Raw genomic sequence first — 24,697 nt, 5'->3', positions numbered from 1 at the left:
ATCAACTGGTGCCAGAAAGTTAAACAGATTTGTAAATCACTTCTATTAAAAAAAAATCTTAATCCTTCCAGTACTTTTTAGGGGCTGTATACTAAAGAGAAATCCAAAAAGGAAATGCATTTCCTGTGATGTCCTGACCACAGTGCTCTCTGCTGACCTCTGCTGTCCATTTTAGGAACTGTCCAGAGCAGCATATGTTTGCTATTTTGAATTTTCTCCTTTTCTGGACAGTTCCTAAAATGGACAGCAGAGGTCAGCAGAGAGCACTGTGGTCAGGACATCACAGGAAATGCATTTTTTTTTTTATTTCTCTGTAGTATACAGCCCCTAAAAAGTACTGGAAGGATTAAGATTTTATTTAATAGAAGTGATTTACAAATCTGTTTAACTTTCTGGCACTAGTTGATTTAGAAAAAAAAGTTTTCCACTGGAGTACCCCTTTAAAGACACAGTTAAATTTTTGCATTTTCGTTTCTTCCTCCTTGCCCTATATTACGGACCCATATGACGTCTTATTTTTTGCGCAACCAATTGTACTTTGTAATTTATACTTTACCATAAAATTTATGGCGCAACCAGAAAAAACATTATTTGTGAGGGAAACTTAAAAGAAAAAAGCAATTTTGCAACTTTTGTAGGTTTTCGTTTTTACAATGCGCACTTTATGGTAACACCGCCATCTTTATTCTGTGGTCAATACGATCATACCGATCGCCATGGTTACATACTATTCTAACAAAATAAGTCTGTTTAGAATCCTCATCTTCTGACCCCTATAACGTTCTCGTTTTTCCGTATACGCGACGGTATGAGGGTCATTTTTTGCATCGTGATCTGTAGTTTTTATCGAACCACTTTTGCGTATATGTTTTTATTTAATATTTCTGGAATGTAAACTTACCAAAAAGGCGCAATTTTGGACTTTATTTTTTTAATGTTTACGCCGTTCACCATACGGGATCATTAACATCGAATAGTTACGCACACGGCGATCCCAAATATGTTTTGTTTTATTTATTTATAAAAATGTTTTGGTTTTCATGTTTTACAAAAAAAGAAAACAGGATTTCTTATTCACATTTTAATTTCTTTATTTTCCCTTTCATGTCCCCAGAGGTGACGTCTATAGATATCATTAGATTATTACTACTGATATATATGGGCACAGCACTGATCTGTTTTATCGGGGATCAGAGATCATCAGATCCTCAGACCTCCGGCGGCCATCTTGACTCATCGTACCCCTGCGATTAAACCATATACCTTGTCCTTTAGGGGTTAAAGAGTAATACAAAACTTTATCCATGGACCCCCTGACCACCTGGTGCTAAAGCCACCAGAACATACATGGACAACCTGACCTCCTGGTCCTAAACCCACCAGAACATACATGGACACCCTGACCTCCTGATCCTAAACCCACCAGAACATACATGGACACCCTGACCGCCTGGTCCTAAACCCTCCAGAACATACATGGACCCCCTGACCGCCTGGTCCTAAACCCTCCAGAACATACATGTACACCCTGACCGCCTGGTCCTAAACCCTCCAGAACATACATGGACACCCTGACCGCCTGGTCCTAAACCCACCAGAACATACATGGACACCCTGACCTCCTGATCCTAAACCCACCAGAACATACATGTACACCCTGACCGCCTGGTCCTAAACCCTCCAGAACATACATGGACACCCTGACCGCCTGGTCCTAAACCCACCAGAACATACATGGACACCCTGACCGCCTGGTCCTAAACCCACCAGAACATACATGAACACCCTGACTGCCTGGTCCTAAACCCACCAGAACATACATGGACACCCTGACCGCCTGGTCCTAAACCCTCCAGAACATACATGTACACCCTGACCGCCTTGTCCTAAACCCACCAGAACATACATGGACACCCTGACCGCCTGGTCCTAAACCCACCAGAACATACATGGACACCCTGACCGCCTGGTCCTAAACCCACCAGAACATACATGTACACCCTGACCGCCGGGTCCTAAACCCACCAGAACATACATGGACACCCTGAACGCCTGGTCCTAAACCCACCAGAACATACATGGACACCCTGACCGCCTGGTCCTAAACTCACCAGAACATACATGGACACCCTGACCGCCTGGTCCTAAACCCTCCAGAACATACATGGACACCCTGATCGCCTGGTCCTAAACCCACCAGAACATACATGGACACCCTGACCTCCTGATCCTAAACCCACCAGAACATACATGGACGCCCTGACCGCCTGGTCCTAAACCCACCAGAACATACATGGACCCCCTGACCGCCTGGTCCTAAACCCTCCAGAACATACATGTACACCCTGACCGCCTGGTCCTAAACCCACCAGAACATACATGGACACCCTGACCGCCTGGTCCTAAACCCTCCAGAACATACATGGACACCCTGACCGCCTGGTCCTAAACCCACCAGAACATACATGGACACCCTGACCGCCTGGTCCTAAACCCACCAGAACATACATGGACACCCTGACCGCCTGGTCCTAAACCCACCAGAACATACATGGACACCCTGACCGCCTGGTCCTAAACCCTCCAGAACATACATGGACACCCTGACCGCCTTGTCCTAAACCCACCAGAACATACATGGACACCCTGACCGCCTGGTCCTAAACCCACCAGAACATACATGTACACCCTGACCGCCGGGTCCTAAACCCACCAGAACATACATGGACACCCTGAACGCCTGGTCCTAAACCCACCAGAACATACATGGACACCCTGACCGCCTGGTCCTAAACCCACCAGAACATACATGTACACCCTGACCACCTTGTCCTAAACCTACCAGAACATACATGGACACCCTGACCGCCTGGTCCTAAACCCACCAGAACATAAATGTACACCCTGACCGCCTGGTCCTAAACCCACCAGAACATACATGTACACCCTGACCACCTGATCCTAAACCCACCAGAACATACATGGACACCCTGACCGCCTGATCCTAAACCCACCAGAACATACATGTACACCCTGACCGCCTGGTCCTAAACTCACCAGAACATACATGAACACCCTGACAGCCTGGTCCTAAACCCTCCAGAACATACATGTACACCCTGACCGCCTGGTCCTAAACCCTCCAGAACATACATGGACACCCTGACCGCCTGGTCCTAAACCCACCAGAACATACATGGACCCCCTGACCGCCTGGTCCTAAACCCACCAGAACATACATGTACACCCTGACCGCCTGGTCCTAAACCCTCCAGAACATACATGGACACCCTGACCGCCTGGTCCTAAACCCTCCAGAACATACATGGACACCCTGACCGCCTGGTCCTAAACCCACCAGAACATACATGGACACCCTGACCGCCTGGTCCTAAACCCACCAGAACATACATGGACACCCTGACCGCCTGGTCCTAAACCCTCCAGAACATACATGTACACCCTGACCGCCTTGCCCTAAAACCATCAGAACATACATGGACACCCTGACCGCCTGGTCCTAAACCCACCAGAACATACATGGACACCCTGACCGCCTGGTCCTAAACCCTCCAGAACATACATGTACTTCCTGACCGCCTTGTCCTAAACCCACCAGAACATACATGTACACCCTGACCGCCGGGTCCTAAACCCACCAGAACATACATGTACACCCTGACCGCCGGGTCCTAAACCCACCAGAACATACATGGACACCCTGAACGCCTGGTCCTAAACCCACCAGAACATACATGGACACCCTGACCGCCTGGTCCTAAACTCACCAGAACATACATGAACACCCTCACAGCCTGGTCCTAAAACCTCCAGAACATACATGGACACCCTGACCGCCTGGTCCTAAACCCTCCAGAACATACATGGACACCCTGACCGCCTGGTCCTAAACCCACCAGAACATACATGGACACCCTGACCGCCTGATCCTAAACCCACCAGAACATACATGGACACCCTGACCGCCTGGTCCTAAACCCACCAGAACATACATGGACACCCTGACCGCCTGGTCCTAAACCCACCAGAACATACATGGACACCCTGACCGCCTGGTCCTAAACCCACCAGAACATACATGTACCCCCTGACCGCCTTGTCCTAAACCCACCAGAACATACATGGACACCCTGACCGCCTGGTCCTAAACCCACCAGAACATACATGGACACCCTGACCGCCTGGTCCTAAACCCACCAGAACACACATGGACACCCTGACCGCCTGGTCCTAAACCCACCAGAACATACATGGACACCCTGACCGCCTGGTCCCAAACCCACCAGAACATACATGGACACCCTGACCGCCTAGTCCTAAACCCACCAGAACATACATGCACACCCTGACCGCCTGGTCCTAAACCCACCAGAACATACATGTACACCCTGACCATCTGATCCTAAACCCACCAGAACATACATGGACACCCTGACCGCCTGATCCTAAACCCACCAGAACATACATGTACACCCTGACCGCCTGGTCCTAAACTCACCAGAACATACATGTACACCCTGACCGCCTGATCCTAAACCCACCAGAACATACATGTACACCCTGACCTCCTGGTCCTAAACCCACCAGAACATACATGTACACCCTTACTGCCTGGTCCTAAACCCACCAGAACATACATGTACACCCTGACCGCCTGGTCTTAAACCCACAAGAACATACATGTACACCCAGACCTCCTGGTCTTAAACCCACCAGAACATACATGTACACACTGACCGCCTGGTCCTTAACCCACCAGAACATACATGGACACCCTGACCGCCTTGTCCTAAACCCACCAGAACATACATGGACACCCTGACCGCCTGGTCCTTAACCCACCAGAACATACATGTACACCCTGACTGCCTGGTCCTAAACCCACCAGAACATACATGGACACCCTGATCGCCTGGTCCTCAACCCACCAGAACATACATGGACACCCTGACAGCCTGGTCCTAAACCCACCAGAACATATATGTACACCCTGACCTCCTGGTCCTAAACCCACCAGAACATACATGTACACCCTGACCGCCTGGTCCTAAACCCACCAGAACTTACATGGACACCCTGACCGCCTGGTCCTAAACCCACTAGAACATACATGTACACCCAGACCTCCTGGTCTTAAACCCACCAGAACATACATGTACACACTGACCGCCTGGTCCTTAACCCACCAGAACATACATGGACACCCTGACCGCCTGGTCCTAAACCCACCAGAACATACATGTGCACCCTGACCGCCTCGTCCTTAACCCACCAGAACATACATGTACACCCTGACCGCCTGATCCTAAACCCACCAGAACATACATGTACACCCTGACCGCCTGGTCCTAAACCCACCAGAACATACATGTACACCCTGACCGCCTGGTCCTAAACCCACCAGAACATACATGTACACCCTGACCACCTGATCCTAAACCCACCAGAACATACATGGACACCCTGACCGCCTGATCCTAAACCCACCAGAACATACATGTACACCCTGACCGCCTGGTCCTAAACCCACCAGAACATACATGGACACCCTGTCCGCCTGGTCCTAAACGCTCCAGAACATACATGTACACCCTGACCGCCTGGTCCTAAACCCACCAGAACATACATGTACACCCTGACCGCCTTGTCCTAAACCCACCAGAACATACATGTACACCCTGACCTCCTGGTCCTAAACCCACCAGAACATACATGTACACCCTGAACGCCTGGTCCTAAACCCACCAGAACATACATGTACACCGTGACCGCCTGATCTTAAACCCACCAGAACATACATGTACCCCCTGACCGCCTGGTTCTAAACCCACTAGAACATACATGGACACCCTGACCGCCTGGTCCTAAACCTACCAGAACATACATGTACACCCTGACCGCCTGGTCCTCAACCCACCAGAACATACATGGACACCCTGAACGCCTGGTCCTAAACCCACCAGAACATACATGTACACCCTGACCGCCTGGTCCTAAACCCCCCAGAACATACCTGTACACCCTGACCGCCTGATCTTAAACCCTCCAGAACATACATGTACACCCTGACCGCCTGGTCCTAAACCCACCAGAACATACATGTACACCCTGACCGCCTGATCCTAAACCCTCCAGAACGTACATGGACACCCTGACCGCCTGGTCCTAAACCCACCAGAACATACATGTACACCCTGACCTCCTGGTCCTAAACCCTCCAGAACATACATGGACACCCTGACCGCCTGATCCTAAGCCCACCAGAACATACATGGACCCCCTGACCGCCTGGTCCTAAACCCACCAGAACATACATGTACATCCTGACCGCCTGATCCTAAACCCACCAGAACATACATGTACACCCTGACTGCCTGGTCCTAAACACACCAGAACATACATGTACAACCTGACCGCCTGATCCTAAACCCTCCAGAACGTACATGGACACCCTGACCGCCTGGTCCTAAACCCACCAGAACATACATGTACACCCTGACCTCCTGGTCCTAAACCCTCCAGAACATACATGGACACCCTGACCGCTTGATCCTAAACCCACCAGAACATACATGTACACCCTGACCGCCTGATCCTAAACCCACCAGAACATACATGTACGCCGTGACCGCCTGATCTTAAACCCACCAGAACATACATGTACCCCCTGACCGCCTGGTTCTAAACCCACTAGAACATACATGGACACCCTGACCGCCTGGTCCTAAACCTACCAGAACATACATGTACACCCTGACCGCCTGGTCCTCAACCCACCAGAACATACATGGACACCCTGAACGCCTGGTCCTAAACCCACCAGAACATACATGTACACCCTGACCGCCTGGTCCTAAACCCCCCAGAACATACCTGTACACCCTGACCGCCTGATCTTAAACCCTCCAGAACATACATGTACACCCTGACCGCCTGGTCCTAAACCCACCAGAACATACATGTACACCCTGACCGCCTGATCCTAAACCCACCAGAACATACATGTACATCCTGACCGCCTGATCCTAAACCCACCAGAACATACATGTACACCCTGACTGCCTGGTCCTAAACCCACCAGAACATACATGTACACCCTGACCGCCTGATCCTAAACCCTCCAGAACGTACATGGACACCCTGACCGCCTGGTCCTAAACCCACCAGAACATACATGTACACCCTGACCTCCTGGTCCTAAACCCTCCAGAACATACATGGACACCCTGACCGCCTGATCCTAAACCCACCAGAACATACATGTACACCCTGACCGCCTGATCCTAAACCCACCAGAACATACATGGACACCCTGACCGCCTGGTCCTAAACCCCCCAGAACATACATGGACACCCTGACCTCCTGATCCTAAACCCACCAGAACATACATGGACACCCTGAACGCCTGGTCCTCAACCCACCAGAACATACATGTACACCCTGACCGCCTGATCCTAAACCCACCAGAACATACATGTACATCCTGACCGCCTGATCTTAAACCCACCAGAACATACATGGACACCCTGACCACCTGATCCTAAAACCACCAGAACATACATGTACACCCTGACTGCCTGGTCCTAAACCCACCAGAACATACATGTACATCCTGACCTCCTGATCCTAAACCCACCAGAACATACATGGACACCCTGACCACCTGATCCTAAAACCACCAGAACATACATGTACACCCTGACCGCCTGGTCCTAAATCCACCAGAACATACATGTACACCCTGACCGCCTGGTCCTAAACCCACCAGAATATACATGTACACCCTGACCGCCTTATCCTAAACCCACCAGAACGTACATGGACACCCTGAACGCCTGGTCCTCAAGCCACCAGAAGACATGTACACCCTGTTGTCTTTCCGGTGCTGCGCTCTCTTTATAGGCGGAGTGATGGACATCAGGGATCATGCCGATGTCGGTCATTAACCCTTTAGAGATCAATTCTGTTCACGGCATCTAAAAGAGGGAAATGACAAGTGCCGGGGGGTGTGAGGTGCTCAATCGAACCCCGCAGCTTGATCACAGGGGTCCGGTGGGTTAAAATGGCAGTCTGAGGTCTCTTACCCCCCTCTGTGCAGTAGGATCGTCTGTTGTCTTGTATGGTCTGCAGACTATATGAATAGATCACTGATTTCACTGATCAGTGTAATGTAATAGCGCAGCATTATTCAGTATTAGTGATCTAATGACTACATATATGTTACGTTGAGCGCTCCGGGTCCCCGCTCCTCCCCGGAGCGCTCACGGCGTTCTCCTGTTCGCAGCGCCCCGGTCAGACCCGCTGACCGGGTGCGCTGCGATAATGTCCCCAGCCGGGATGCAATTCGCGATGCGGGACGCGCCCGCTCGTGGTGCGCATCCCGACCCGCTTACCAGACTCTTTCCCCGTCTGTGCTGTCCCGGTGCGCGTCCCCGCTCCCTAGGGCGCGCACGCGCCGAGTCTTTGCGATTTAAAGGGCCGGTGCGCCACTGATTGGCGCATGGGTTTTAATTAGTGTCTTCACCTGTGCACTTCCCTATATTACCTCACTTCTCCTGCACTTCCTTGCCGGATCTTGTTGCCATCGTGCCAGTGAAAGCGTTCCTTGTGTGTTCCTAGCCTGTGTTCCAGACCTCTTGCCGTTGCCCCTGACTACGATCCTTGCTGCCTGCCCTGACCTTCTGCTACGTCCGACCCTGCTCTTGTCTAATCCCTTGTACCGCGCCTATCTCAGCAGTCAGAGAGGTTGAGCCGTTGCCGGTGGAAACGACCTGGTTGCTACCGCCGCTGCAAGTCCATCCCGCTTTGCGGCGGGCTCTGGTGAAAACCAGTAGCAACTTAGAACCGGTCCACCGACACGGTCCACGCCAATCCCTCTCTGACACAGAAGATCCACCTCCAGCCTGCCGAATCCTGACAGTAGATGCGGCCATGGATCCCGCTGAGGTCCCGCTGCCAGTTGTCGCTGACCTTACCACGGTGGTCGCCCAGCAGTCGCAACAGATAGCGCAACAAGGCCACCAGCTCTCTCAACTGACTGTGATGCTACAGCAGCTTCTACCACAGCTTCAGCAACCATCTCCTCCGCCAGCTCCTGCACTTCCTCCGCAGCGAGTGGCCGCATCCAGCCTCCGTTTATCATTGCCGGACAAGTTTGATGGGGACTCTAAACTTTGCCGTGGTTTTCTCTTGCAATGTTCCCTGCATTTGGAGATGATGTCGGACCAATTTCCAACTGAAAGGTCAAAGGTGGCTTTCGTGGTCAGCCTTCTGTCTGGGAAAGCCCTGTCATGGGCCACACCGCTCTGGGACCGCAATGATCCTGTCACTGCCTCCGTACACTCTTTCTTCGCGGAGATTCGAAGTGTCTTCGAGGAACCAGCCCGAGCCTCTTCTGCTGAGACTGCCCTGCTGAACCTGGTCCAGGGTAATTCTTCTGTGGGCGAGTACGCCATCCAATTCCGCACTCTCGCCTCCGAATTGTCCTGGAATAACGAGGCCCTCTGCACGACCTTCAAAAAAGGCCTATTCAGTAGCATCAAAGATGTGCTGGCCGCACGAGAAATCCCTGCTAACCTGCATGAACTTATTCATCTGGCCACCCGCATTGACATGCGTTTTTCCGAAAGGCGTCAGGAGCTCCGCCAGGATATGGACTTTGTTCGCACGAGGCGGTTTCTCTCCCCGGCTCCTCTCTTCTCTGGTCCGCTGCAATCTGTTCCTGTGCCTTCCGCCATGGAGGCTATGCAAGTAGACCGGTCTCGCCTGACACCTCAAGAGAGGACACGCCGCCACATTGAGAACCTATGCCTGTACTGTGCCAGTACCGAACATTTCTTGAAGGATTGTCCTATCCGACCTCCACGCCAGGAAAGACGCACTCTGACCCTGCACAAAGGTGGGACAGCTCTAGGTGTGAACTCTGCTTCTCCACGTCTTACTGTGCCTGTGCGTATTTCTTCTTCTACCTTCTCCTTCTCAGCTGTGGCCTTCTTGGATTCCGGATCTGCAGGAAATTTTATTTTGGCCTCTTTCGTTAACAGGTTCAACATCCCAGTGACCAGTCTCGCCACACCCCTCTACATCGCCTCTGTTAATGGTAAAAGATTGGACTGTACTGTGCGTTACCGCAAGGAACCCCTCTTAATGTGCATTGGACCCCATCACGAAAAGATTGAATTTCTGGTCCTCTCTAACTGCACTTCTGAAATTCTTCTTGGACTACCTTGGCTTCAATGCCATTCCCCTACCCTCGATTGGACCACCGGGTAGATCAAGAACTGGGGTAATACTTGCCACAAAAAGTTTCTTATGTCTGCTCCCAGTCCTGTCAGTCAAAACCCTATGGCTCCTCCGATACCTGGTCTCCCCAAGGCCTATCTGGACTATGCTGATGTTTTTTGCAAAAAACAAGCAGAGACTTTGCCTCCTCACAGGCCTTATGACTGTCCTATTGATCTCCTCCCTGGTACTACTCCACCCCGGGGCAGAATCTATCCCCTGTCTGCTCCGGAAACACAAGCTATGACGGAGTACATCCAGGAAAATTTAAAAAGGGGATTTATCCACAAGTCTTCCTCCCCTGCTGGAGCTGGATTCTTCTTCGTCTCCAAAAAAGACGGCTCCTTACGACCATGCATTGATTACCGCGGTCTTAATAAAATCACTATAAAAAAACGCTATCCCCTACCTCTTATCTCGGAACTCTTTGATCGCCTACGTGGCGCCAACATCTTTACCAAATTGTATTTAAGAGGTGCATATAATCTCATCCGCATCAGGGAGGGGGACGAGTGGAAGACCGCATTTAACACCAGAGATGGACACTTTGAATATTTGGTTATGCCTTTTGGGCTTTGCAACGCCCCTGCCGTCTTCCAAGACTTTGTAAATGAAATTTTTCGTGATCTTTTATATACCTGTGTTGTGGTCTACCTGGACGATATTTAGATTTTTTCTTCCAACCTAGAAGAACACCGCCGGCATGTCCGCATGGTTCTTCAGAGACTTCGGGACAATCAGTTATATGCCAAAATGGAAAAATGTCTCTTTGAATGTCAATCTCTCCCCCCTAGGATATTTAGTCTCTGGCCAGGGACTCCAAATGGACCCGGACAAACTATCAGCCGTATTGGATTGGCCACGTCCCTCCGGACTCCGAGCTATCCAACGTTTCTTGGGGTTTGCCAATTACTACAGACAGTTTATTCCATATTTTTCCACTATTGTGGCCCCAATTGTTGCCCTAACCAAGAAAAACGCCAACCCTAAGTCCTGGCCTCCTCAAGCGGAAGAGGCATTCAACCGTCTCAAAACTGCCTTTTCTTCTGCTCCCGTACTCTCCAGACCTGATCCATCTAAACCCTTCTCACTGGAGGTAGACGCCTCCTCGGTGGGAGCTGGAGCAGTACTCCTACAGAAAAATTCTTCCGGACATGCTGTTACTTGTGGTTTCTTTTCTAGGACCTTCTCTCCGGCGGGAAAAAACTACTCCATTGGAGATCGAGAACTACTGGCCATAAACTGGCTCTCGAGGAATGGAGGCACCTGCTGGAGGGGTCCAAATACCCAGTTATTATATACACCGATCACAAGAATCTCTCTTATCTTCAGTCTGCCCAACGGCTGAACCCTCGCCAGGCTAGGTGGTCGTTGTTCTTTGCCCGTTTTAACTTTGAGATTCATTTTCGTCCCCCTGACAAGAACATTAGGGCTGACGCTCTCTCTCGTTCCTCGGATGCCTCTGAAATGGAAGCCTCCCTGCAACACATTATTCCTCCGGACTGTCTGATCTCCTCTTCTCCAGCTTCCATCAGACAAACTCCTCCAGGAAAGACCTTCGTCCCTCCACGCCAGCGCCTCAGGATCCTCAGGTGGGGACACTCCTCACACCTCGCCGGCCATGCTGGCATCAAGAAATCCGTCCAGCTCATCTCTCGTTTTTATTGGTGGCCTACCTTGCAAACAGATGTTGCTGATTTTGTTCGGGCTTGTACAGTCTGTGCCCGGGACAAGACTCCTCGTCAGAAGCCTGCCGGTCTCCTCCATCCTCTGCCTGTTCCTGAGCGACCATGGTCTCAGATTGCTATGGACTTTATTACAGACTTACCTTTATCCCATGGCAACACAGTTATTTGGGTGGGCATTGATCGTTTTTCTAAGATGGCACATTTTATTCCTCTTCCAGGTCTTCCTTCTGCGCCTCAGTTGGCAAAAAAATTTTTGTGCACATTTTTCGCCTTCACGGGCTTCCCACGCATATCGTCTCGGATAGAGGCGTTCAATTTGTGTCGAAATTCTGGAGGGCCCTCTGTAATCAGCTTAAAATCAAATTAAACTTCTCGTCTTCTTATCATCCCCAATCCAATGGGCAAGTGGAAAGAGTTAATCAGGTTCTTGGTGACTATTTGCGACATTTTGTTTCCTCCCGCCAGGATGACTGGGCTGATCTCCTATCATGGGCCGACAATTTCAAAGTCTCTGAGTCTCCGCTAAATCCCCATTCTTTGTGGTGTACGGCCGTCACCCTCTTCCCCCCCTCCCCACTCCCATGCCTTCTGGTTTGCCCGCTGTTGATGAGGTGACTCGGGACTTCTCCACCATCTGGAAAGAGACTCAAAAATCTCTCCTACAGGCCTCTTCCCGGATTTAGAAACATGCCGACAAAAAAAGAAGAACTCCTCCTGTTTTTTCTCCTGGAGACAAAGTGTGGCTCTCCGCCAAGTATATCCGCTTCCATGTCCCCAGTTATAAACTGGGACCACGTTATCTTGGTCCTTTTAAAATCAAATGTCAAATCAACCCTGTCTCCTACAAACTCCTTCTTCCTCCTTCTCTCCGTATTCCTAATGCTTTTCATGTCTCTCTCCTTAAACCACTCATCCTTAACCGCTTCTCTCCTAAGGTTGTTGCTCCTACTCCTGTCTCCGGGTCCTCTGACATCTTCTCGGTTAAAGAAATTCTGGCATCCAAGACGGTCAGAGGTAAAAAAAAAATTCTTGTATATTGGGAGAATTGCGGCCCGGAGGAGAGGTCATGGGAACCCGAGGACAACATCCTTGACAAGGACCTTATCCACAAGTTCTCGGGTTCTAAAAAGAGGGGGAGACCCAAGGGGGGGGGTACTGTTACGCCGAGCGCTCCAGGTCCCCGCTCCTCCCCGGAGCGCTCACGGTGTTCTCCTGTTCGCAGCGCCCCGGTCAGACCCGCTGACCGGGTGCACTGCGATAATGTCCCCAGCCGAGATGCCATTCGCGATGCGGGACGCGCCCGCTCGCGGTGCGCATCCCGACCCACTTACCAGACTCGTTCCCCATCTGTGCTGTCCCGGCGCACGCGGCCCCGCTCCCTAGGGCGCGCGAGCGCCGGGTCTTTGCGATTTAAAGGGCTGGTGCGCCACTGATTGGCGCATGGGTTTTAATTAGTGTCTTCACCTGTGCACTTCCCTATAATACCTCACTTCCCCTGCACTCCCTTGCCAGATCTTGTTGCCATTGTGCCAGTGAAAGCGTTTCCTTGTGTGTTCCTAGCCTGTGTTCCAGACCTCTTGCCGTTGCCCCTGACTACGATCCTTGCTGCCTGCCCTGACCTTCTGCTACGTCCGACCCTGCTCTTGTCTACTCCCTTGTACCGCGCCTATCTCAGCAGTCAGAGAGGTTGAGCCGTTGCTGGTGGATACGACCTAGTTGCTACCGCCGCTGCAAGTCCATCCCGCTTTGCGGCGGGCTCTGGTGAAAACCAGTAGCAACTTAGAACCGGTCCACCAACACGGTCCACGCCAATCCCTCTCTGACACAGAGGATCCACCTCCAGCCTGCCGAATCCTGACAATATAATCGTCTCCAATGGGGAATAAATTAATGTAAAATAAATAATTACAAAATGTTTTAAAAATATATATAAAAGCCCCTCCCCAATAAAATGTAAACCACTCCCCTAATATGTAAACCCCTCCCCTAATAAAATGTAAACCCCTCCCTTTTTTCCTATTATATAAATAAAACATGTGAAATAAAATAAACCTATTTGGTAACGTAACATTATGTTTATGATCCCGCACGGTGAACGGCGTAAAAGTAAAAAAGATACAGAATTCCTGATAGTTGGTCACATGATAGATCCGAAAATATTGAGTAAAAGTCGTATTTACCAAGAATGGTGGCAATAAAAAACTCCAGATCCAAAAAAGGGAAAGTTATAGGGGGATCAGAGGCATTTTTAATTAGTATATATAGTATTTATCTTTTACAGTATTTATTGTTTTTATTATTATATTCAGTATATATTTATTGTTATTAATATATAGTATATTTTTATTATATATACAGTAAATATTTATCATTATTATTTAATATTAAGTTATTCTTATTTTATATAAAAAAATATATTTATTTATTATCATGTAGTAAAATCAAATAAAACTGATTATAAATTGGTGTAATTGTAAGAACCTATTGAATAAAGGTCACAGGTCAGTTATATCTTATATTCCTCCGTATACATGATAACCCGCCCCCCCCCCCCCCCACCATCACCTTATTGTCGGTAATTTTTACCCGCAGGTATTTTTTGTGGTTTCACCGTACATTTTATGGTATAATAAAAGGCGCCAATACAATAAGAGAGAAAACATAACACTAATTACACTGTTCTACAAATTTTTAATTTTTTTACGTTTAAGAAATTAAATGCGCCATTTCTTAATGACTTTCACAGCTGAATTCAAATAATGAAATTTGTTAGTTGGCTCTAGTTTTCATGCAATGGGCATTTTACATTTTCCAACTACAGGTAATAGGCAAATAACGCTGTTCTTACATAATTTTGGAGGGCTAAAAACGAAACTATACACCCTGACCCTTGATAAAGCCGGTCACGGCCGGCAAAACGTCGGGGACTTTTTTTTTAAGAGAAACTAATAAAGTGAAGTTGTAAATAATAGAATTTAGGGGGTTCCCTAGTTGGGGATCATTAGTCCCAGATGGGAATTTGTAAAAGGGGGTTAAAAACGAAAATAACCTAAATGTATATTGGCTCTAGTTTCCATGATATAAGTAACCAAGTAATGACGTAAGGTTTATAAAATGCAACTTACACCATAGATGACATAGTCAGTATTGGTGACCAATAGAAAACCGCCAAGCGTACCAAGATGCTGCAATATTAGCTAATATTACCTCCCCAAATTCTATAAAAGTCACAGGATCTGTTGCTTGGCGAGTTCAGGGTTCACACTGCGTTTACTAACTACCAGAACCGGATCCGGCTGGGGGGAGTGAAAACCGGAAACGGGGCCAAATTGAGCCGACCGGAGTCACATAGTGACTCCGGTCGGCTCATTTTGGCCCCGTTTTCGGACCAGACTGAAAACCGCAGAATACCATCAAATGAATGAAAAGGGGGCGGGGTCTGCGATATGGGAGCGCACGGTTTTCACTCCCCCCAGCCGGATCCGGTTCCACTAGTTAGTAAACGCAGTGTGAACCCTAAACTCGCCAAGCAACAGATCCTGTGACTTTTATAGAATTTGGGGAGGTAATATTAGCTAATATTGCAGCATCTTGGTACGCTTGGCGGTTTTCTATTGGTCACCAATACTGATGATGTCATCTTTGGTGTAAGTTGCATTTTATAAACCTTACGTCATTACTTGGTTACTTGTATCATGGAAACTAGAGCCAATATACATTTAGGTTATTTTCGTTTTACCCCTCCAAAATTATGTAAGAACGGCTGTTTCCATGCTCGCAACTTTTTGCCTGTTGAACAGTGTTATTATTCCCATGACAATCCGCACCGTGTATCCGAGTTGTGTGTATCCGAGCTCTATCTGTACCTGAAAGATGTTCCGTGGCGCCGGTTTTGCGGTGATTTTCCGTCTTTTCTCTCTGATGTTACTTTTTCTTCTGTTTCCTGATTTAATAGAAATTAATAACAAATCCAGGAGAGCGCCCCCTCTGGTAGTGCAGTCATTTCCAGCGACGGTGATTCCGGAACACTCCAGGTGCGGGCGCACACTCCACGGGGACGAAGATGATAAATTCCTCCGCAAGATCCGTAAAATAGAAAATGTCTTTATTCATTGAACTAGAAGAAGTAGGCGGCACCATAAGAGCGGAACTTGTCAGACCGGAACGTTTCTATTTACGGAACTTACCGAGGAATTTACCTTCTTTGTCCGGTATAATTACTTTATACTGATTGTAAGGGAACGTCACCAGGAACGGCGCAACATAATGAGCTGATTTACATATTCATCTTACTAATTAACTAAACCCATCTTATCCCAACAGGAAATCCCAGAAAGAAGGAAACATCAGAGATCATGAAGCGCTGCTCGGGAGAAGATGTAGAGATCATGAAGCGCTCATTAGGAGAAGATGGAGAGATCATGGAGCGCTCCTCAGGAGAAGATGGAGAGGTCGTGGAGCGCTGCTCAGGAGATGATGGAGAGATCATGGAGCGCTCCTCAGGACAAGATGGAGAGATCATGGAGCGCTCCTCAGGACAAGATGGAGAGATCATGGAGCGCTCCTCAGGAGAAGATGGAGTGATCATGGAGCGCTCCTCAGGAGATGATGGAGAGATCATGGAGCGCTCCTCAGGACAAGATGGAGAGATCATGGAGCGCTCCTCAGGACAAGATGGAGAGATCATGGAGCGCTCCTCAGGACAAGAGGGAGAGATCATGGAGCGCTCCTCAGGAGAAGATGGAGAGATCATGGAGCGCTCCTCAGGAGAAGACCTCCTTACCCCTAATGTCCATCCAGATCTATCCTATAATAATCCCCCTGATCATCAGGAACCTTCTCCTCACCGACCACACATTGTTACCACAAGGACAGAGGAGAGAGGGGGGGAAAGGAATCAATGTGATGAATGTGGGAAATATTTCAGAAATAGTTTAGGTCTTATTAAACACAAACAAAGTCATGAAAGAATAAAGCCATATCCGTGTTCAGAATGTGGGAAATGTTTTGCAGAGAAATCAACTCTTAAAAGACATAGGAGAATCCACACAGGAAAAAAGTCACATTCATGTTCAGAATGTGAAAAATGTTTTACAAATAAATCAGCGCTTGTTGTACATGAAAGAATTCACACAGGAGAGAAGCCATATTCATGTTCAGAATGTGGGAAATGTTTTACAAGTAAAGGTAATCTTGTTAGACATGAGAGAATTTACACAGGAGAGAAGCCATATTCATGTTCAGAATATGGAAAATGTTTTAAAACTAAATCAGTGCTTGTTCTACATGAGAGAATTCACACAGGAGAAAAGCCATATTCGTGTTCAGAATGTGGGAAATGTTTTACAAGTAAATCCATTCTTGTTATACATGAGAGAATTCACACTGGAGAGAAGCCATATTCATGTTCAGAATGTGGAAAATGCTTTACACAAAAAGGAAATCTTGCTATGCATCAGACAATTCACACAGGAGAGAAGCCATATTCATGTTTAGAATGTGGAAAATGGTTTAAATCTAAATCAGAGCTTGTTCTACATCAGAGAAGTCACACAGTAGAAAAGCAATATTCATGTTCAGAATGTGGGAAAAATTTTACAACTGCATCAAGTCTTTTTATACATGAGAGAATTCACACAGGAGAGAAGCCATATTCTTGTTCAGAATGTGGAAAATGTTTTACAACTAAATCAGCGCTTGTTGTACATGAAAGAATTCACACAGGAGAGAAGCCATATTCATGTTCAGAATGTGGAATATGTTTTACAGCTAAACCAGCGCTTGTTCTACATGAAAGAATTCACACAGGAGAGAAGCCATATTCATGTTCAGAATGTGGAAAATGTTTTACAAGTAAAGATAATCTTGTTAGACATGAGAGAATTCACACAGGAGAGAAGCCATATTCATGTTCAGAATGTGGAAAATGTTTTAAAACTAAATCAGCGCTTGTTCTACATGAGAGAATTCACACAGGAGAGAAGCCATATTCATGTTCAGAATGTGGGAAATGTTTTAATAATAAACCACATCTTGTTAGACATGAGAGAATTCACACAGGAGAGAAGCCATATTCATGTTTAGAATGTGGGAAATGCTTTATAGTTAAATCATATCTTGTTACCCACGAGAGAAGTCACACAGGAGAGAAGCCATATTCTTGTTCAGAATGTGGAAAATGTTTTAGACAGAAATCACAGCTTGTTCTACATGAGAGAAGTCACACAGGAGAGAAGCCATATTCATGTTCAGAATGTGGAAAATGTTTTAAAATTAAATCAGTGCTTGTTGTACATGAGAGAGTTCACACAGGAGAGAAGCCGTATTCATGTTCAGAATGTGGGAAATGTTTTACAACTACATCAAGTCTTGTGTTACATGAGAGAGTTCACACAGGAGAGAAGCCATATTCATGTTCAGTATGTGGGAAATGTTTTACAAGTGCATCCAATCTTGTTGCACATGAGAGAATTCACACAGGAGAGAAGCCATATTCATGCTCAGAATGTGGGAAATGCTTTATAGTTAAATCAAATCTTGTTACCCATAAGAGAATTCACACAGAGGATAAACCATATTCATGTTCAGAATGTGGGAAATGTTTTAAGCAGAAATCAAATCTTATTACCCATGAGAGAATTCACACAAGAGAGAAGCCATAGTAATTTTATGATTGGGTGAAATGACGAGGATATCCTATCACAGAGGATAAACCAGGTTCTTGTTTGGAATGTGTGAAAGTATTTACACCCCTGGGACCGCCCACATTCCATCAGTTCTAATGCTATAAAGCATAGGAGGGCGGAGTCTATAATACAAGATGATAGCATTATATTAGGGGTTTCCGATGATTCTTTAGGGTCAGGGATTGTATAGGGAGATGGAGGGTCCGATCCCTATATAACCCCGGGGTGATTTGTAGTAATAACCGTCCCGTTCCTGGTGTGTGGGTGTGTTTGCACACCTGTGAGGGGAGATGAGTGCGATACGTGTGAACTCCTCACATCTTACAGCTTTATACACTTAGTTTGCAGTAGACGTCTCTTGAATATTCATCTTTGTTCCTTCTAGTCTGTGATGTAAAGTTGTAGGAAGACGCCTGTATTATCATTATGTGCTATATATCTATATACACAAACTCCTTCCTGATGATTAACCCCTAATGTGCTGGGGATATAGTTCAGCCTATAGTCAGGTGAAGTCATTTGTGATTGTCAGGAAGGTTTTACCTTCAGCCTATGTTCATATGTAGACGCTGACTAAGACCACTCTGCACCCGAAACCCGTCAGTCTTTTCCTGTCTATTCATGCTGCTCGAGTGTATTTTATTATCTTCTAAATAAAGGATTGAATTGTAAGGAATTTCATTACTTGTGTGATGTCTACAGCTCATAATGATTAGATACAGATTAGATACATCATGGAGAGGAGATTCCTGTACACTAAGGGTTCTCATATATTTGTGTGATCTCCATAATGATTAGATACAGATTAGATACATCATGGAGAGGAGACTCCTGTACACTAAGGGTTCTCATATATTTGTGTGATGTCCATAATGATTAGATACAGATTAGATACATCATGGAGAGGAGACTCCTGTACACTAAGGGTTCTCATATATTTGTGTGATGTCCATAATGATTAGATACAGATTAGATACATCATGGAGAGGAGACTCCTGTACACTAAGGGTTCTCATATATTTGTGTGATGTCCATAATGATTGGATACAGATTAGATACATCATGGACAGAAGACTCCTGTACACTAAGGGTTCTCATATATTTGTGTGATGTCCATAATGATTAGATACAGATTAGATACATCATGGAGAGGAGACTCCTGTACACTAAGGGTTCTCATATATTTGTGTGATGTCCCATAATGATTAGATACAGATTAGATACATCATGGAGAGGAGACTCCTGTACACTAAGGGTTCTCATATATTTGTGTGATGTCCATAATGATTAGATACAGATTAGATACATCATGGAGAGGAGACTCCTGTACACTAAGGGTTCTCATATATTTGTGTGATGTCCCATAATGATTAGATACAGATTAGATACATCATGGAGAGGAGACTCCTGTACACTAAGGGTTCTCATATATTTGTGTGATGTCCATAATGATTAGATACAGATTAGATACATCATGGAGAGGAGACTCCTGTACACTAAGGGTTCTCATATATTTGTGTGATGTCCATAATGATTAGATACAGATTAGATACATCATGGAGAGGAGATTCCTGTACACTAAGGGTTCTCATATATTTGTGTGATGTCCATAATAATTAGATACAGATTAGATACATCATGGAGAGGAGACTCCTGTACACTAAGGGTTCTCATATATTTGTGTGATGTCCATAATGATTAGATACAGATTAGATACATCATGGAGAGGAGACTCCTGTACACTAAGGGTTCTCATATATATGTGTGATGTCCATAATGATTGGATACAGATTAGATACATCATGGAGAGAAGACTCCTGTACACTAAGGGTTCTCATATATTTGTGTGATGTCCATAATGATTAGATACAGATTAGATACATCATGGAGAGGAGACTCCTGTATACTAAGGGTTCTCATATATTTGTGTGATGTCCATATTGATTAGATACAGATTAGATACATCATGGAGAGGAGACTCCTGCAGCACTAAGGGTTCTCATATATTTGTGTGATGTCCATAATGATTAGATACAGATTAGATACATCATGGAGAGGAGACTCCTGTACACTAAGGGTTCTCATATATTTGTGTGATGTCCATAATGATTAGATACAGATTAGATACATCATGGAGAGGAGACTCCTGTACACTAAGGATTCTTATATATTTGTGTGATGTCCATAATGATTAGATACAGCGTATGCAGTGACTGGTGTCTGGTAGCGCCCCCTTCAGTACAGGGAGGTATTACATGTTCTGTACTCTTTACCTGTATTACTGAAGTGTATGCACTGACTGGTGTCTGGTAGCGCCCCCTTCAGTACAGGGAGGTATTACATGTTCTGTACTCTTTACCTATATTACTGAAGTGTATGCACTGACTGGTGTCTGGTAGCGCCCCCTACAGTGCAGGGAGGTATTACATGTTCTGTACTCTTTACCTGTATTACTGAAGTGTATTACTGACTGGTGTCTGGTAGCGCCCCCCTTCAGTACAGGGAGGTATTACATGTTCTGTACTCTTTACCTGTATTACTGAAGCGTATGCAGTGACTGGTGTCTGGTAGCGCCCCCTACAGTACAGGGAGGTATTACATGTTCTGTACTCTTTACCTGTATTACTGAAGCGCATGCACTGACTGGTGTCTGGTAGCGCCCTCTACAGTACAGGGAGGTATTACATGTTCTGTACTCTTTACCTGTATTACTGAAGCGTATGCAGTGACTGGTGTCTGGTAGCGCCCTCTACAGTACAGGGAGGTATTACATGTTCTGTACTCTTTACCTGTATTACTGAAGTGTATGCACTGACTGGTGTCTGGTAGCGCCCCCTTCAGTACAGGGAGGTATTACATGTTCTGTACTCTTTACCTATATTACTGAAGTGTATGCACTGACTGGTGTCTGGTAGCGCCCCCTACAGTGCAGGGAGGTATTACATGTTCTGTACTCTTTACCTGTATTACTGAAGTGTATTACTGACTGGTGTCTGGTAGCGCCCCCTTCAGTACAGGGAGGTATTACATGTTCTGTACTCTTTACCTGTATTACTGAAGCGTATGCATCGACTGGTGTCTTGTAGCGCCCCCTACAGTACAGGGAGGTATTACATGTTCTGTACTCTTTACCTGTATTACTGAAGTGTATGCACTGACTGGTGTCTGGTAGCGCCCCCTACAGTGCAGGGAGGTGTTTCATGTTCTGTACTCTTTACCTGTATTACTGAAGTGTATACACATACTGGTGTCTGGTGTTGGTGGACCGGTTCTAAGTTGCTACTGGTATTCACCAGAGCCCGCCGCAAAGCGGGATGGTCTTGCAGCGGCGGTAGCAACCAGGTCGTATCCACCAGCAACGGCTCAACCTCTCTGACTGCTGAAGATAAGCGCGGTACAAGGGAGTAGACAAGACCAAGGTCGGACGTAGCAGAAGGTAAGGGCAGGCAGCAAGGATCGTAGTCAGGGGCAACGGCAGGAGGTCTGGAACACAGGCTAGGAACACACAAGGGAACGCTTTCACTGGCACAATGGCAACAAGATCCGGTGAGGGAGTGCAGGGGAAGTGAGGTATAAGTAGGGAGTGCACAGGTGAACATACTGATTAAATTGCAGAGACCCGGCGCGCGCGCGCCCTAAGGAGCGGGGCCGCGCGCGCCGGGACAAGACAGACGGGGAACGGGTCAGGTACGGGAGCCGGGATGCGAATCGCGAGCGGGCGCGTCCCGCATCGCGAATCGCATCCCGGCTGGGAGTGATATTGCAGCGCACCCGGTCGGCAGGTCTGACCGGGGCGCTGCGAATGAGAGGATGCTGCGAGCGCTCCGGGGAGGAGCGGGGACCCGGAGCGCTCGGCGTAACAGTACCCCCCCCCCTTGGGTCTCCCCCTCTTCTTGAGGCCTGAGAACCTGAGGATAAGACTTTTGTCTAGGATGTTGTCCTCAGGTTCCCAGGATCTCTCCTCTGGGCCACAGTTTTCCCAATCCACTAAAAAAAATCTTTTACCTCTGACAGTCATGGAGGCCAGAATCTCCTTCACGGAGAAGACGTCAGATGAACCGGAAACTGGAGTGGGAGAAACAACTTTGGGAGAGAAGCGGTTAATGACGAGTGGTTTAAGGACAGAAACATGGAAGGCATTGGGAATACGGAGAGGAGGAGGAAGAAGGAGTTTGTAAGAGACAGGGTTAATCTGGCACAAGATTTTGAAAGGACCAAGATAGCGTGGTCCCAGTTTGTAACTGGGGACACGAAATCGGACATATTTAGCGGAGAGCCATACCTTGTCTCCGGGAGCAAAAATGGGGGGACTTCTTCTTTTTTTATCAGCAAATCTTTTCATCCGGGATGAAGCCTGTAAAAGAGAATTTTGGGTTTCTTTCCATATGGTGGAAAGATCACGAGTCACTTCATCCACAGCGGGCAAACCAGAGGGCAAGGGAGTAGGGAGGGGAGGAAGAGGGTGACGGCCGTACACCACGAAAAATGGGGATTTAGCAGAAGATTCGGAGACTCTGAAGTTGTATGAGAATTCGGCCCATGGTAGAAGATCTGCCCAGTCATCCTGGCGGGAGGAAACAAAATGCCGTAAATAGTCACCCAGGACCTGATTAATTCTTTCTACTTGCCCATTGGATTGGGGATGATAAGAAGAAGAGAAGTTTAATTTGATCTTGAGCTGTTTACAGAGGGCCCTCCAGAATTTAGACACGAATTGGACGCCTCTATCCGAGACGATATGCGTGGGTAAACCGTGAAGGCGAAAAATGTGTACAAAAAATTGCTTTGCCAACTGAGGCGCTGAAGAAAGACCAGGAAGAGGAATAAAATGTGCCATCTTGGAAAATCGATCAACGACCACCCAAACAACTGTGTTGCCACGGGATGAGGGCAAGTCCGTAATAAAGTCCATACCAATCTGTGACCAAGGCTGTTCAGGAACAGGCAGAGGATGAAGGAGACCAGCAGGCTTCTGGCGAGGAGTCTTATCCCTTGCACAGACAGTACAGGCCCGCACGAAATCAACAACATCAGTCTCCAGAGTCGGCCACCAATAAAATCGAGAGATGAGTTGCAAGGATTTTTTGATGCCCGCATGGCCTGCGAGGTGGGAGGAGTGTCCCCATTTGAGAATCCCGAGACGCTGGCGTGGAGAAACGAAGGTCTTCCCTGGAGGAGTTTGCCTGATGGAAGCTGGAGAAGTGGAGATCAGACAGTCCGGAGGAATGATGTGTTGCGGAGAGGCCTCTACTTCAGAGGCATCAGAAGAACGAGAGAGGGCATCGGCCCTAATGTTCTTGTCAGCAGGGCGAAAATGGATTTCAAAGTTAAAACGGGCAAAGAACAACGACCACCTAGCCTGGCGAGGGTTCAGCCGTTGGGCAGACTGGAGATAAGAGAGATTCTTGTGATCGGTGTAAATGATAACTGGAAATTTTGATCCCTCCAGCAGGTGCCTCCATTCCTCAAGCGCCAATTTAATGGCCAGTAGTTCTCGATCACCAATGGAGTAGTTTCTCTCCGCCGGAGAGAAGGTCCTAGAAAAAAACCCACAAGTAACAGCATGCCCGGAAGAATTTTTTTGTAGAAGGACAGCTCCAGCTCCCACAGAGGAGGCATCTACCTCCAATAGAAAGGGTTTAGATGGGTCAGGTCTGGAGAGCACGGGAGCAGAAGAAAAGGCAGACTTGAGATGTTTAAATGCGTCTTCCGCTTGGGGAGACCAGGACTTAGGATTGGCATTTTTCTTGGTTAAAGCCACGATAGGGGCCACAATAGTGGAGAAGTGTGGAATGAATTGTCTGTAATAATTGGCGAACCCCAAAAAACGTTGGATAGCACGGAGTCCGGAGGGGCGTGGCCAATCTAAGATGGCAGAAAGTTTATCTGGGTCCATTTGTAGTCCCTGGCCAGAGACCAAGTATCCTAGGAAAGGAAGAGATTGACATTCAAAGAGACATTTCTCCATTTTGGCATAAAGTTGATTGTCCCGAAGTCTCTGAAGAACCATGCGGACATGC

General features: G+C 47.3%; 1 protein-coding gene across 6 annotated transcripts in view; it reads left to right on the top strand.

Annotated features, from left to right (window-relative positions):
• Positions 1-19,406, top strand: part of LOC130297956 (zinc finger protein 260-like) — a 68,327-nt gene extending 48,921 nt beyond the window's left edge. For 5 of the 6 annotated variants that reach the window (XM_056550820.1, XM_056550817.1, XM_056550819.1 and 2 more), the window contains one exon: positions 16,315-19,405. In XM_056550820.1, coding sequence (XP_056406795.1) covers positions 16,315-18,653 — 2,339 coding nt within the window. In that variant the 3' untranslated portion in view covers positions 18,654-19,405. Of the gene's footprint in view, positions 1-16,314 lie in introns of all 6 variants that reach the window. The other variant, XM_056550823.1, reaches the window with a different exon arrangement.
• Positions 19,407-24,697: the final 5,291 nt, after the last annotated feature.

The sequence above is a fragment of the Hyla sarda genome (genome assembly GCF_029499605.1).
Source record: "Hyla sarda isolate aHylSar1 chromosome 1 unlocalized genomic scaffold, aHylSar1.hap1 SUPER_1_unloc_12, whole genome shotgun sequence".
Taxonomy (NCBI): Eukaryota; Metazoa; Chordata; class Amphibia; order Anura; family Hylidae; genus Hyla; species Hyla sarda.
This window is presented reverse-complemented; position numbering and strand designations above follow the sequence as displayed.